Here is a 16593-nt window from a genome sequence, read left to right on the forward strand (position 1 = left end):
CTTAATATTTAAAATGGTTTCAAACTTGGAAGCATTTCACTATACTAAAGGTAGGGTAGTTTCCTGGGCATATTTTTTTAACGTTTTTCAAAAAATTTTCTTAATTATGTAGATTTCAGCATCCTCTTCAACAAATGAATGTATTTCAGTTAAAGGAAGAATTTATTCCATATTGAAGCAAATAGGAAGTGGAGGTTCCAGTAAGGTAAATATTTTAAACACATAAGAAATAAAAATTTTCCAGACTTCCTTTTTTTTGTTCCCTTTTCTTTCTTAATTTCTAGAGGCCTGTATTGCCCTTTAGTTAAGTGGCTTCCTTCACCCCCTGCTCCCCACAATTGACACATTCTTTTTAGGATTACTTCTTAGTCTCGTTTCCCTGTGTTCTAGGGTTTTATGCTTCCAAATTTCATAATTTTAGCATTGGCTTGGTGCAGCGAATGACAGTTTTTGTATTATTACAAAATAATCTGAGAAGGATTTTAGAAAAAGTCAATCAGACCATGATGTAAATACCTAAATATCCTTAGGATGAGTCAACAAGGATTTTGACTACTAGATTCTTCTTTATTTTGGTTTCAATTTGAAAACAGAGTTTAGTAACATGAGTTTCTGGAATTGGAGTAGTTGATTTTCTACATTCATCTGAGTTCTAATTTTATATGGTTCTAATTTTCAGTGGCTGGAAGGTGTCTCAAGAGTTGTCTCAACTTACCATTCGTAATTGTTATTCTATTATCTTAAATCCACCTGAATCAGATTTTTGTCTTCTATCACTTATCAGACTGACTGTTATCAAGAACACTATTGGTCTCCTTATTTTTGCCAAACCCAGTTCTTTGCTTTGATTTTAGGTTACTCAGCATTATTTGAGACAGTTGATTATTTTTTTCTCATTGAAATTTATCTTCTTTCACTTGGTCTCTCTTAGTTTTCCTCCTCTCAAACTTGCTATTCATTTTCAGTTTTTTTCACGTCCTTTATCTTCATAATGGAATGCCATAAGGCCCAGTCCCTTGACCTTTTCTTCTTCTCTTACTAAAGTTACTAACTCCCTTGGTGTTATCCAGTCTCATGGTTTTAAATACCTTCTATATGTTGATAATTCCCAAACTTACATTTCCAGCTCAGGCCTGTCCCTTGAATTCTAGACTTACATATCCAAATGTTTAGCATCTCTTCTTGGGTATCTGCTAGGCATTTAAAGCTTAACATGTCCCCAAAAAAGCTGCTTTACCCCTTGTCTTTCCCATTTCAGGGAATGGCAACTTCATTCCTCCATTTGCTATGCCAGAAACTTTGGCATCATCTAATCCTAGTACTCTCTCACACACATCCAGCCAATCATCAGTTTTTGTTGGTTCTACGTTCAAAGTATATCTAGACTCTTTTTCTCACCACCTCCACTATTTATCGCTTTGGTCCAAGCCACTATCATCTTTTTACATGGATTATTGCAGTAGCCTCCTAACTAGTCTCATTGACTCAGTCCTTATTCCCTAGTCTATTTTAACACAACAGCTGATTGTTTTCTAGATATCCTCATGTCATTCCTCAACTGTGCTCTCAATCAGGCCTTCCTTGTCCACATTCTTTAAAATAGCAGCTCCTAAGAAGTGGCTGTGGCTCATTCGGATGAGCTCCTGTCTACCATATGGGAAGCCCTTGGTTCAAGTCCTGGGTCCTCCTTGTGAAGGCAGGTTCACCTGCAGACGCCATGGAGTGCTGCCAAGCCCGCAGGCACCACGGAGAGCTGACTCAGCAAGGTGATGCAACAAAAGAAGGGAGACAAGCGAGAACACAGAAGAGCCTGCAGCAAATGGACACAGAGAGCAGACAGCAAGCAAGCTGCAAGTGGGGAGGGGAAATAAAATTAAATTAAATTTTAAAAATACACAGAAGAACGTATAGCGAATGGACCCAGAGAACAGACAGCATGTAAAAAGCCACTTCCCAATCCCTGTGCTCTCCACCCCCTTTCCTGCCTTATTTTTCTCCGTATTTTACCTTCTCACATGCTATGAAGGTAGGGATGTTTGTCTGATTTGTCCAATGATGCTAACCCCAGTATTTAGAATAGCACTTAGAACATAAATAGGCCCTAGCATATTTGTTGAATGAATGAATGAATGGCCTTCCTCAGCTATCCTGCTATTACAAGTTGTTAAGGATGATACTCAAAACGAAGCCTATTGGGCTCACTTTAAGTATGATTGTAATTTTCTAAACCAGCTATCAATTATACTTGCTTAAGGCCATCTGGTTAACTTATTAAAAATAAGGTATGTACATTATCCCCTGTAGCAAGTACTCAATAAATATTACTTTCTTTTCCATATACATATCTTTTGTTCCTTTCCTTGCCTCAGAGTTTAGGCATGGGACTTTAGAATGGACTAATAGAGTTGATTTTCATCAATCTATTTGAATTATCTGATTTAAATGTTTTAGTAGAAATTCTTTAGTTAATATTTATTATTATTTGGCTATATTTTAATAGTATCAAATAGAGGTATTTATTTAGTGGCATGTCTTCAGAGAATGTAGAGTTGTCTAAGCTTTGCCATGTAGCAAACATTTTTCTCTTAAGGTATAGTAAAGCTAAAAGCTTACTTATATCAAGGGTCAAGTGATAAAGTCATGGCTTAGCCACATTTTGTTAATGCAATTAAATTATTAGTTTCATTATTACAATGGCATTGAAAAAAAATCATTCTCTCATGAGAAAGAGGGCAATATACTTTATAAAACAAACAAACTATTCTAGAGTTTAGGCAGTCACCAATTTATACTGGATTAAGAGCATTTGAAAAGTCCATGGAGCTAATAGAAATGGTTAAGATACTGACCTTTCTATTCCTGCTTTCATAAGCTTTCCATGAAATGAAAAGTCATAACTTCTGACAATATTTCTATAAAATGGACATAAGGATTACCTAATCCAGCTCATAGATTATTACAAGTTTTACCAGAGTCGGAACACATACATGGAAAAACTTAAATTTAAAGTTTTCATTTGCTCAAATATTTTGAGATCTGATTATATAAATAGTTCTCATATCCTGCAAAATCTTATTTCTGACATATCAGACAACTTCAGGATGTTTTAAAATGTTCTCTTATTTCTGCCCTGATTGTCTTTTATGATAGTACCTAACATTTACTATACTCCAAACACAGTGCAGGGCATTTTGCGGGTATCATTACAGTCATCCTTTCTACCGTGTACACTAAGACCATTCTAATTTCTGAGAAATTAAGGACATTGCCCTGGGGTAGATTGCTGGGACGGCCAAAAGTTAGACATATTCACATATTTAACTCTTGGGCGGCGGACTTGGCCCAGTGGTTAGGGCGTCAGTCTACCACATGGGAGGTCCGTGGTTCAAACCCCGGGCCTCCTTGACCCGTGTAGAGCTGGCCCACGCACAGTGCTGATGTGCACAAGGAGTGCTGTGCCACGCAGGGGTGTCCCCCACGTAGGGGAGCCCCATGTGCAAGGAGTGTACCCCATAAGGAGAGCTGCCCAGCGTGAAAGAAAGTGCAGCCTGCCCAGGAATGGTGCTGCACACATGGAGAGCTGACACGACAAGATGACACAACAAAAAGAAACACAGATTCCCGTGCCACTGATGACAGAAGTGGACAAAGAAAAAGACGCAGCAAATAGACACAGAGAGCAGACAACCGGGGTGGAGGGGGAAGGGAAAAGAAATAAAATAAATCTTAAAAAAAAAAAAAAAAGAATTTGACTCTTGTTATAACCAGAGCAATTTGACCTTGACCTCAGATATACTGATAGTTATATAGACAGGAACATTTTGTTCCAGTCTACATGACTTTGAAAATTAGACCTAATATTCTTTTTACAATGAATATATTGATAGCTTGTAATGATTACTTCTTTTTAAATATTCTCTACCACATGAATAAAATTATCAACTCTAGACACAAAGGAAAAAATACCATCTGTGAAATGAATTAAGTCTTTCTCACATGGCTTATAGTTTTCCTTAACATTTTTTTGTTTTTTCTTTTCCTTTTCTTAATTCTCCCCTTAACATTTTAAAAGTCTTTTTCTTTGGGTTATTTCTCTAGTTAAGACATATAACAAAGTATTATATATGTATATGAAATCTAAATTACTTTTCTTATGCATTGATACAGAAACTTTGGGTTTGTACCTTTGTGTTATTAAATGCCCATTGTCATGCTGTTTGAGAAAAGACTTATACTCTCCTATCTTGGTTAACATTTTTCCACACACTCAGAATAGGTCTAGAAACTTAATTGTTCATGTCAGTTTTCTTTCAGAATTTTCTCAGCCTAAAATCCTAATAAATTTAAAAGTATTGTGATAATCCATAAATAATGCATTCTAAACTCTTTGTTCTGTTATATAGGTATTTCAGGTGTTGAATGAAAAGAAACAGATACATGCTATAAAATATGTGAACTTAGAAGAAGCAGATAATCAAACTATTGATAGTTACCGGAATGAAATAGCTTATTTGAATAAACTACAACAACACAGTGATAAGATCATCCGACTTTATGATTAGTAAGATTTTTTTTTAAACATTTTTAAGAATGCTGATTTTTTTTTTAAGTAAATACTTAGAATATCTTAATATAGCCCAAACATTTATTGTTTTGTTGCTTTTGTTTTTAATTGCAGTGAAATTACAGACCAGTATATCTACATGGTAATGGAGTGTGGAAATATTGACCTTAATAGTTGGCTTAGAAAAAAAAAATCTGTCAATCCATGGGAACGCAAGAGTTATTGGAAAAATATGTTGGAGGCAGTTCACACAATTCATCAACATGGTATTTTTAAATCTCTTCATATAAGTAGAATTAAGATATTAATTAAAGTGTCATCTTAGGAAATATGCCTATCATGTTAAGGTATTGGTTTGTTGGCAACTTTTAGACTAGATAAACTAAAAAATTGAAAGCTTGATTTAAAATGAAGGAAAAAAACACTATTTCTTAAAACACTGTTAATCCAGGGGATTTATGACTTGAACTCAGGTTCCCGCATCCATAATGCAAAATGTATCGTTCTCAGTATTAATGTCCAGAATCCTTATCTCTAAATGCTTGGATGATAGCAGATCTGAGACTTCGGGTTTCAAAGTCTGAGATGTTTATTTCATTCATTCTCCTAATCATTTTGTATTGATTAAGAGGTTTTGTTGGGGGTTTTTTTTGTTTTTTACTTTTGGCCCTACCTCTGGGTTGGTTTTACTTATAATGGACCTTGATTCTTTTTAGGATTTCTGCCTTACCCTATGTTTTTGTTTGTTTTCTTTAATTGTTAAGTTATTGTAATTTATTTCTTCTTCATGTCTACCTTCCTGTAAGTTAGAAGATAATTTGTAATCAAGATCAGAGCTATGGGTCTGGTGGTGTCAGGAGCATTAGGCAATTTAAGGATGCTCTGGAGTGAATAGAGAATCACCATGGCTGAGAGCACGGACTCTGGAGTCAGACTGTTTGGGTTATACTCATGGCCCTTTCACTTAAGCAGTGTGACCTTGAGCAGATTTCTTAAACTCTGCGTTAGTTCCCTTAGCTGAAAAATGAAAAGAATAATAGTGCTTACCTCAGCATTGTTATATGGATTAAATGATACAGTATCAGCAAAGCACTTAGAATGGTGCATGTTTGTAGGATATATAAAATAGAAAATAATTCATTGGATTGAGTAATTGTGGGTGCCAATTGGGTGTGGAGATTGTGAGAGTTCTTGTCCTTAAAATGTTTTACACTGTTTAATATAATGGTTTTTTGGTTTGAAGGCATTGTTCATAGTGATCTGAAACCTGCTAACTTTCTGATAGTTGATGGAATGCTAAAGCTAATTGATTTTGGGATTGCAAACCAAATGCAACCAGATACAACAAGCATTGTTAAAGATTCTCAGGTAAGACTTAATGAATTGATGAAAGTATTAATTATCAAACATAGATGTCAGTTCCTTTTCAGCTATGAACTATTATTTTGCTAATGGGATTTTATTTTTACCTACCTCATTCCTCAAAGGATTTGAAGACTTTTTTTTTAAAGAAATATATACTGTAACTATCAAATAAAATTAAAACCATGATTAATATCATTTATAACAGAAAATCAAGATCAGGTAAAAATAGAAATAAAATTGACCTGAAAATTTGGCTCACTTTCCTGATAGCAACCAAAGAGGGAATTGCTGTTAGATATTTTTCTTTGTCCATGAGGTAAGATATTTTTGTTCCTCCAGAGAAGCAAAGCTTTTCCTGTTACTTAAATTTGAAATGAACATATTAAGTGTGATTTTATATTGGAAACACCGTAATAAATATTTTACTCAACAGCATTTTCATAGGCTATGCAATAGTAAAGTTTATAAAGTTGTTCCCATATAAACTAAAGCAATGGCACCAAAGTACAACTGAAAATCAAGAGTGCAAGGGTAGTTCAGCATAGCAAAACTAGTCAATGTAATGCACTACATAAATAGTGCAGTGCAGGTATTTTGTGTTGTTTGAAAGTAGAAACATTTATTTTAGAAATGAAATTATGAAATTCATATAATCCTGTTAGTGAAACTCTTCCTTGATTGAGATGTCCATCCCATCTCAGTTTGGGCAGAATCCAGGGAGTACTTAGAGACAAAGCAATATTGTTCTGTTTGTATAATTGTTGGTTGGTTTATATTTAAAAAAATTTTTTTTTCTGGGTTTATTACAGCACAGAAATGAATGATTGATGAAGTCCCTTTTAAAGTTGATGGCCATTAATATAATTTTAGACTGGTCAGTTTTTAAGCAGACACTACTAACCCACCATAACTGTAATAAAAGTTTAGCATTCTGAAAGAAGTTATTTTTCTATGAACCAATTCATTTCATTGGAGTTTTAAAGAAATTTTATATATATCTTAATATTGCTGGAAATTACATGAATTATTCAAATATATTAATGAAATCTGTAATTATCCAAGTTTCCAGAGATCTGACATTCATGTGTTTTAAATTCTAAAGCAGCATAAACATTTTCATTGATGTTTTTTTTTGTGACTTAACAAATAGGTAGGCACAGTGAATTATATGCCGCCAGAAGCAATCAAAGACATGTCTTCCTCAAGAGAGAGTGGGAAATCAAAATCAAAGGTAATGTAAATTATTTGCATGTTATTCATCTGGCTTCAATATAGAATAGACTATTCTCTGAATAGATTTACTAGAAAACTGAAGGTTACTTTTTTTAAGTTCTAAAACTTTTTGGGCCATTACAGAGTATTAACTGTCTTTGGGTGTTTTCTTCATCTGCAAATTGGGCTTATAAACAGTACCTAATTTGAAAGAAATTGATGATTAAGTGAGAAAGAATATAAAGCATTTAGGGCATTGCCCAGCCCAAAATAATTGCTCGATAAGAAAAATGTGCTTTTATTTTTCTAAATTATTTTCCCTCCTAGAAAATTGTGAGTTTTAAGTATTTTTTCCAAATAACTCACATAAAATTATGCCAAATATTCTCTTTTAATATTCTTTTTATATCTTTATCTTTGGCTTTTCTTTTAATACTAAGATATATTTTCTCTTTTTTTTCTTTATTAGACTTGACAAAATTTGTTGATCTTAAAGAAGCAGGTTTTGGTTTCATTTGTCAGCTCTACTTTAATTTGCTTTCAAATTAATTTTTGCTTTTATCTTTGCTAATTTCTCTGTGTTCTCTTTATGTTTCTGTTTTTCATAGTTTCTTGATTTAAATACTAGTTCATTTTTCATATTTTCATTTTTTAGATTTTCTTGCTTATTAATAACATTAAAACTATGAATTTTAATCTTGAGTTTTACTTTAGCTGCTACTTCCTGGTTTTACTGTAGTGTTCCACATTTTCATTAATTTCTAAATTTGTAATTTCAGTTTTGTTTTGTTTTTTTAAAGATTTATTTTTATTTATTTCTCTCCCCTTTCCCCCCTTCCCCAGTTGTCTGTCTCTGTGTCCATTTCCTGTGTGTTCTTTTTTTGTCCGCTTCTGTTGTTGTCAGCGGCAGGGGAATCTGTGTCTCCTTTTGTTGCGTCATCTTGCTGCGTCAGCTCTCCCTGTGTGCGGTGCCATTCCTGGGCAGGCTGCACTTTCGCGCTGGGCGGCTTTCCTTACGGGGTGCACTCCTTGCGCATGGGGCTCCCCTACGTGGGGGACACCCCTGCATGGCAGGGCACTCCTTGTGCGCATCAGCACTGCACATGGGCCCGTTCCACACGGGTCAAGGAGGCCCGGGATTTGAACCGCGGACCTCCCATGTGGTAGACTGACGCCCTAACCGCTGGGCCAAGTTCACTTCCTGTAATTTGTTTTAATGTTTCTTTCTTTCTTTTTCACTTTAAAAAGATTGATTTTGAGTTGCAATCCTAGAGTTCAGGTTTTTTTTCATTTGCCAATACATTGTTTTAATATGTAATGGTATGTCTCTACTCAACTGAACCACCAGTATGGCCTTAGTGATTCTGAATAGAAGACACATTTTTCATCCTAACTTGTAAGGTGAGCCATGCTAATGACAAAGACAAAACCCATCCCCGTTTAGCTCTGTTCTCAGATTATCTGTCCCAGTTCCCGGTGAATACCTGTTGACTGTTTTGGGCTTCCCCTGCTCTGGGCTTCCCCTGCTCAGGTAGCCTCATTTTTCCCTGTACTTTCTGCTTCAAATGCTGCTAGCATGTAGGAATTGTCACCGTTGGAAATTCATCCCCATCCACTTACATTTTGGCATTTGTGGGTTTAGTTTTTAGCCAGTTTTGTTGTATATATTTCTCAAATGTTTTTGCTTCTGCTCTGCTGTCTGTTTATAATTGAGAATTTGAAGAGATTGAAAAATTAGGCTGCCACTGCCATTTTCCCATAGTCTTAAATCCTTTTTAATCCATAATTTATTCTAGATAGTTAAATTAGGCGAAGAGATTATATCTTTCAAGTTGAGATTTTTAGTCAGAAATCTCTATTTTTAAAAATCCATTTTATGTTATGTTCTGAAAGGCATGTTAAAATTTCTTTGCAAAAAAAGAATTTAATAGTCTTAGCTCTAGTTATATTAAATGTGGTCCTAGTTCATAGCTATACACTTCTTTTTTTATTAAATATCTTATTTTCTTTTTTTATTAAAGATTTTGTGGATTTAGAGAAAAATCATCCATAAAATACGTAGTTCCTATATACCACCCTATTATTAATACCTTACATTGATGTGGTACAAAATATCTTCTTTTTTGAACATAACCCTTTATCACTATAAACTGACTTTCACTCTCCTAATTAAAGCATTTTGCCTTGTTCTCTTTTCCTAATATTAACATTTCAGTCCCTGCTTTTTCTTTTACTTTTTCCCATTATTTGATTCCTTTTTCTTTTTTTCTTTCTTTTTATTTTTATTTTTGTCCATTTCTCTTTTCCCTCAACTTTCTGTGTCATTTTGTTTAGATTTATCTCTTATGTAGCACATATGGATAGATTTTGTTTTGTTTTAATATATGAGTCTCTGTCTTTTAAAAGAGAAATTCAGCCATTCTCATTTATTATGCTCGCTGCTATGTTTGATCTTATTCATGTTCTTTTTAAAGTCAAAAGGATAACTTATAATATTGCTTTGGCTATTTCTTGTGAGATTTTAATGCAATGAATACTTAAAAATAAGTAATGTTTATTGAGTACTTACTATAACCAGAAATTATTCTTTATATTTAAGCATATCTTGTGGTTTCAACATTTTATGCCCATGACAACATAACTGTTATTTTCACTTTAGAGATGAGGAAATGCAGGCAGTTACCAGTTATTGATAAGACTAGGATTGAAAAGCAAGGCAGCTTCGCTCAACAGTTTGTGCTCTTGGGTTTAGGGTAGCCCAACTTAAACAACCTTCTTAAAATCTAGACATACTTTGAATTTATATAAAAATTTCATGGTTATGATCCAAATATTCTGGAGAAAACTACTAAATTTATGTTTTACAATTATATTTTTTAATTTCATAGTTCCACAAGTTGACAAGAATTTATAATTTATTTTAGTTGAAATACTTATGAGATTGTTGAAAGATTTCAAGTGAAACTCACTTCCTGATAAAATAACCAAATAGAATGAAAACTAGAAAAGATGATTGTCATGTAACTGTAATCTAGTACTTAATTTCTTTGCCATGTACCATGCAAATTATTGAGATTTTATTAGGGTATGTGTGTATATATATATATATGTATATAAATGTTCTTATGTTTACATTTGCATATTTAAATAACAGCAAGTTTGTTTTGTTTTATTTTTTAACTTAGATCAGTCCCAAAAGTGATGTTTGGTCTTTAGGATGCATTCTGTATTATATGACTTATGGAAAAACGCCATTTCAGCATATAATTAATCAGATTTCTAAATTGCATGCTATAATTGACCCTAGTCATGAAATTGAATTTCCTGATATTCCAGAGAAAGATCTCCAAGATGTGTTAAAGGTAATGTTGATAATTATCCTTTGGTATATGGATATAGAATGATAATGTTTCATACAGTTGATTGTTTGATTAAAAGAAAATTGAAATGATTGGATATGTACCTGGCATCAATATAACTGGTTTATTGAAAGGAATTCCTGATGAAATTAACTTTTTAAAGGCATATTAATATCACTTTGAAGTTGTTTTAAAACTTATGAATACTTGGGGATTTTGCAAAAGTGATAGCATCACATAAGGCCTGTTTTATTTCCAAGAAATTAATCTTATTTTTATAGTGTTGTCTAATAAGAGACCCTAAGCAGAGGATATCCATTCCCGAACTCCTGGCACATCCATATGTTCAAATTCAAACTCATCCAGGTACTTCTCTTTTTAAAAATTTATTTATTACCAGAGTACTAATATAAACAGTGTTTTAGCTATAACAAAAACAGAATCTAAACTGGCAACTCTTCCAGCTAGCTTCCTTCCTTTACAAAGCTTCTATTATGCTAAATAGTAAAGAAAATGGAATCACATTTCTTTGCTTGCTGGCATTCATGTTTACTTGTCCGAGGGATTATGGTCAGTGATAAATTATAAAAATATAGCTAGCTATTGTGTTATTAAAAATAATGTGTTTTTGTATATGGATTCATTTTTTTCTTACTGGTGTCAACTGTGTTATTGACTTCATTTATTTATAGGTAGCCAGATAGGTAAGGGAACCACTGAAGAAATGAAATATGTTCTGGGCCAACTTGTTGGTCTGAATTCTCCTAACTCTATTTTGAAAGCTGCTAGAGTAAGTATGTTTAATCTATGCATTAATCATAACTATTTTCTATAGTTTAATGAGTTAGATAGAAACAAGTAATCCAAAGAAAATTTGGTAATCTGATCAATTATCAAATATGTTTCTACATTTACATACTTAACATATGCTTTTTCACAAGTATAGGTTTGCTGATTTACATTCTTATTCTCAGACAGCACAGTTCAGAACAAATTGTCATATAAAATTCTTTTATTTATTTATTTATCCCCTCACCCCTTTGTCTGCTCTCTGTGTCCATTCTTGTACCACTTCAGCTCCTTGATCTGCTGCGTCTCTTATTATCTCTTCTCTGTGCCTCTTTCTGTTGCATCATCTTGCTGTGCCAGTTCTCCAAGTGGGCCAGCACTCCCGCACAGGACATACCCTGTGCAGACCAGCACTCTGTGCAGGTTAGCACTCCATGTGGGCCAGCTTGCCACACAGGCCAGCTTTCCTTCACCACGAGGCCCTAGCATCAAACCCTGGACCTCCTATAGGTAGATGGGAGCCCAATTTGATTGAGCCACATCCACTCCCCTAAGATACTTTTAGAAGATTGCTGTTAAGGTCTCATTTGAAATAATTTCAGTATAGGAATATCTGTCTTTTAACCTAAAACCATCTTAATACAGCTTTTGAATTCATTTCTTCTAATCAATTTTTTTCTTAAACCATTACAGAGATATCAATATTTGTACATGTAATAACTTCTGTGAAACTGTACATAGCAATGAATGTATTTCTCCAAGCAAATGTCTGAAGCCTTTCAGCTTCCCAAATGCCTGTTAATATGATTTTTTACTACCTCACTTGCATCAAACACCTTTCATTTCTAGAACCCTATGTATGCTTACTGACCAATTTGTTTAGCTGTTAAGCTGTTTGTTATTAATTATTTATTTTAGTTATAACATTTTAAAATTATGGGAGCTTAAGCTAAAAACATTCTTAGATCTCTGTAAGGGTAGAGCCAGTCTACTGTGTAAAGAATGTGAACAAATTTCTGAAGGAACTTACTATAATTTACTATTATATTTATATTCATGTATTATAAGGTAAATGGTTTTTTTAAAAATTCTTAAATGATAGATAAATGGCTTTAGGAATTAAAATTAAACCAAATTGGTTTTATAATTCACATCATTAGGTTTTAAATATCTATTCATATATTCAAATCTTTTCGTAAGTAAAGTTGAGGTGGATTAATTATCTTTGTAACTAAGATTATTTATTCCTTGAGGGCCAAAGATGTCTGTTATCTTCATAAAGTAGATGTTGGCTGGGCCTTAAATCTTTTTAAAATAAATACATTTTAATATACCTATTTATATAATAATCTGTATGACTTTTGGAATATTTTTTAATTCATTGTTTAAATATCATCTAAAAGTATATATTTAGTTTCCTGATAAATATAATTTATAGTATAGGAATTTATCTGACAGACTTATTAAAGAAAAGGTAAGAAGGATCAAGAAGGATTTAAATGTTCATTTAGATGATTATTAATAGCTGCTTATGTATCTCTACAGAAAGATTGGGTTGTAGCTAAGTTTTAAGACCAAGTAAGTCTTTTAACCTGCTTTCTTATCTCCAGTAGTTTATAAAATGATTTCCCGGTTGTAAGAATGAGAAAGAAATTTTTACTGTATTTAGAATATGTAAAGTTACCTTTACTAATCTGATACTTTGAATTTAAAACATTACAAAATAGATGTATGTTTTTTTATTTCAGACTTTATATGAGCAGTATAGTACTGGCGAAAATCATGATTCCTCTTCATCATCCAAGCTTTTTGAAAAAAAAAGGAAAAAATGATTTTCAGCTGAACTCAATCAACTAACACCTCTAAAATATATTGGACTGTTGATTCTCCTTGGAAATATGCTCTTGAAGACCACTTCACTCTGAAATGTTATCAGCAGGAAAACTCAATAGATTATCACCAAAGGAAAACTGAGAAATAACAGCTACTAATGTCACTGTATATATTGTACAACTGTTTTTTTCCATTTTATGCTTTTCTGTATACCTAATCTATTTGATGTCATTTCACACTTGAAATAGTGAGTGGACAACTAAAATATTTTCTGAATAAAATAAAGCTTTGCAGCATAAAATAACATTAAAATTTCAAAAGTTGTAAGATTATTTTCTTCAAGCAAATGTAATCATGGTATAGCAGCAAAATTCTTAATTAGTAAAAATTGGGTTAAGAGAAGAAACAGTAGTAGACTTTAGTAATGAACTTTGGGGGGGGGAAATCCCAAAGTGTTTGAGTTCTAAAGTAAATTTCCTATTGCTTTATGGATATAGTCCATAGTTTTGGGGCTACACATGGCTCTTTCAGTTCATCCATTGATTCTTCATATTATCCGTTGTTTTTGGTGTTTAGAGTATCATGCTGGGCTTTGTATAAATTTTATAGGGCATGCCCTCTCTGTATGACTTGCTTGGTACTGGGTAATTATAAATGTGGCTCCAGAATATTTTGAATTTTTTTCCCAAACTTTTAATCTGTGTTACTGGTTTTTAGGGTTATTGGTTTTTAAGTTAATGGAATGTAATAGATAACCAGTCTTCTGTTCAAGCTAAAGCTGTAGTTTTGCAAATGTGTTCATGGAGAGGACACAGTACAAATCCAAGTCAAGTACAAATACAAGTGAGAAATATATCTACTGTAAATTTATCCCATGCTTTTTAAATTATTTTTTAAAATAAAATAAAAAATGCTTTTTATTTTTAATCTTTAAAATTATCTTGAAATTTATTGTATATAAAACCAATTTTTTGGAATGCTTGTCATGTTAAGAATTAGAAATCTTGTATGGGAAAAAGCATTCAAAAGATTTACTGTCATTTATCAACTGTACCTGTGCACCTAGAAAAATAACTCAATTTCTAAATCTCACTATAGGAATACAACCGTTTCCTTTGAAATCAAGCAACTGAGAATTCTTACCTGAATTCACCCAAGATCTTTTCTGTCTTATCCAGATTGGATCAGCTACTTCCTAGCAATGCATAAGTTACAAAAGATATCTGAGGTACCAATTTGAGTGTATCATCAGTATTCTACTAGTTCAAAAGTCTTTATAGTAAATAATCTCATTTACACATTAAATTTCAAGGGTTAATGTATGCAGTATTTGATAAGAAAATTCATTAGCAGCTTTACGTTCCCCTATACTGTGGCTAAGCTAAATAAAAGAATATTCTTTAATAGGATTTTCTGAGTTTAATTTTTTTTCAATGTACCTGCTTGGAATTTAACAAATGTGTTTATTGAGTAGTTATATAGGATGGGTGGGTGGAAAAAGCACTTAAAAGGGCTCAGCTCTAAGCATTCTTTCTTGCAAGCCTTGTGGGTCTGGGTGAGTCATTGATTATCTTTGAACTCTCAATTCCTTTACCAGTAAAATTGGAAGAATGGGCTGATCTCCTATATCTCATTTCAGTCTTATGTCCCATAAATACCTATATAAAACATACATTTAGATGAGCAATAATTACTAATAAAAAATCTTCATATCTATGCGGTAATAGCTTTCTTGCATGAATCCAAATCTAGGAAGCTAGATTTGGGGTTCTGAGGTTTCTTGTTTGAGAACTCCTCATAAAGTACATAAGAAAGAGGCCCTCTTTCCTATTAGCATTAAGTAAATCCTTATGCCCAGCCTAGTCCCTACCATTCCTGTATTGACTAGTCTTCTCCAAAGAAAAATGTTATACTGTCCAAGTACTTAAGTGCTCTTTCTTCCCATTTTGTTCAGATTGAATGGCACCATGGCCGGCATGGGAAAAAGAATATGTGAAACTTCAAATGAGAATGCACTGCTGTAAGCTTTGGTTGGCTGGCTGCTTTATTTTTTCTTGCATTTTGGTTTTATTTTTTTCTCTCTATTCAGTAGAGTGAGATTGTGGGTGAGAAATCCTAACATTAAGTATCTACCAAAAATTTGGTCAAGTTCTTAGAATACTGTGATGGATAAATTAAGTCTACGAGCTTTCTGCCTAATGGAAGAGATATCTCCATTTATATTCATTCCTTTGGGATGTCATCCTATCTCATGATTTTCAAGACCCTATACTTGTGGATAATTCTATTTATATCTCCAGCCTAGACTCATATATTCAATTGACTACTCAGCATCTCTACTTGGATGTCAGATAGGCATCTCAAACCAATAATGAAAATAAAATTGACCCCTGTCAAAACCTGCTTCCGCCACGTCCTTCCCCATCCCAGCTGATGGCGATTCCTTCCAGTTGTTGAGGCCTAAAACCTTGGAATCATCCATAACTCCTCACTTTTTCTTATAGCCCACTTGCAATCCATCAGGAAATGTTTTGGCTCTATTTTCTAAATATGTCCAAAACTGGCCACTTCTTGCCATTTAATTTCTTCCAACCTCATGGGTTACTGTAATAGCCTTTGAACCATTCTCCCTACTTCTATCTTTTATCCTTAATGGTCTATTCTCAAGTCAGACTGATGATTTCAAAATGAGTTAGAGTCAAATCACATCATTCTTCTTCTCAAAACCATTTAATGGCTCTCAAATTTCACTCTAACAAAAGCACTGTTCTTGTACAAAGCTTTGCATGATCTGGTCTTTTGCTACATGACTGACCTTGTTCCCTATGCCTGCCCTGGTTCTCTCTGCTCAAGCTACACTGGCATTTTTGCTTTTCCTAGAACATGCCAGACTGTTCCTTCTGCTGGTATGCTCTTCTCCCACCTATTTCAAGTCTTTGCTTAAGTATCACCTTTGCAAGGAAACCTGTTTTGACAATCTTGTTTAATAGTGCAAATTGGAACATCGAGCTCCCACATTCCTGATCTCCTTCACTCTGCTCTACTTTCTTTTCTCTAATATGCATATCCCTTCTGACATAACTTGAAAGTAAATTATGAAGAATATTTATGATTTATTATCTGTTTCTTCCTGTTAGCATGAAAGTTCCAAAGGGCAGGGGTCTCAATCTCCAGTTTATTATCCAGTTTAGTACCTAATACAATTTTGCCATAGAGTAGTAATTCAGTCAATTTCTGTGGCTAGTGTGAATGAAAGGCTTGAAAAGTACACAGCAATGAGAGTGAGGAGGGTTTTGGAGCCTAATAATGGAACAGGATGGGATGCTTTTTGAAGGCAGAGATAGAGATGCCTAAGCTAAATCTCAAAGGAGATCCAGTAGAAAAGGATAAGAGGAGGAACATTCCAGGAAGAATGTCACAACCAGGCATGCAACAGTGAGTTTTGAGTGATGATACATGAGGGGGCAGTTA

At 33.6% G+C, this 16593-nt stretch overlaps 1 protein-coding gene across 3 annotated transcripts in view; it reads left to right on the forward strand.

Moving 5' to 3' along the window:
- Positions 1–14528, forward strand: part of TTK (TTK protein kinase) — a 54937-nt gene extending 40409 nt beyond the window's left edge. For 2 of the 3 annotated variants that reach the window (XM_058307079.2, XM_058307081.2), the window contains exons 14-22: positions 113–205; positions 4404–4561; positions 4679–4830; positions 5808–5932; positions 7080–7160; positions 10327–10503; positions 10782–10866; positions 11193–11290; positions 13038–13255. In XM_058307079.2, the coding sequence (XP_058163062.1) occupies positions 113–205; positions 4404–4561; positions 4679–4830; positions 5808–5932; positions 7080–7160; positions 10327–10503; positions 10782–10866; positions 11193–11290; positions 13038–13121 (1053 nt within the window). In that variant the 3' untranslated portion in view covers positions 13122–13255. Of the gene's footprint in view, positions 1–112; positions 206–4403; positions 4562–4678; positions 4831–5807; positions 5933–7079; positions 7161–10326; positions 10504–10781; positions 10867–11192; positions 11291–13037 lie in introns of all 3 variants that reach the window. The other variant, XM_058307080.2, reaches the window with a different exon arrangement.
- The last annotated feature ends 2065 nt before the right edge of the window (positions 14529–16593 follow it).

The sequence above is a fragment of the Dasypus novemcinctus genome, chromosome 11 (genome assembly GCF_030445035.2).
Source record: "Dasypus novemcinctus isolate mDasNov1 chromosome 11, mDasNov1.1.hap2, whole genome shotgun sequence".
Taxonomy (NCBI): domain Eukaryota; kingdom Metazoa; phylum Chordata; class Mammalia; order Cingulata; family Dasypodidae; genus Dasypus; species Dasypus novemcinctus.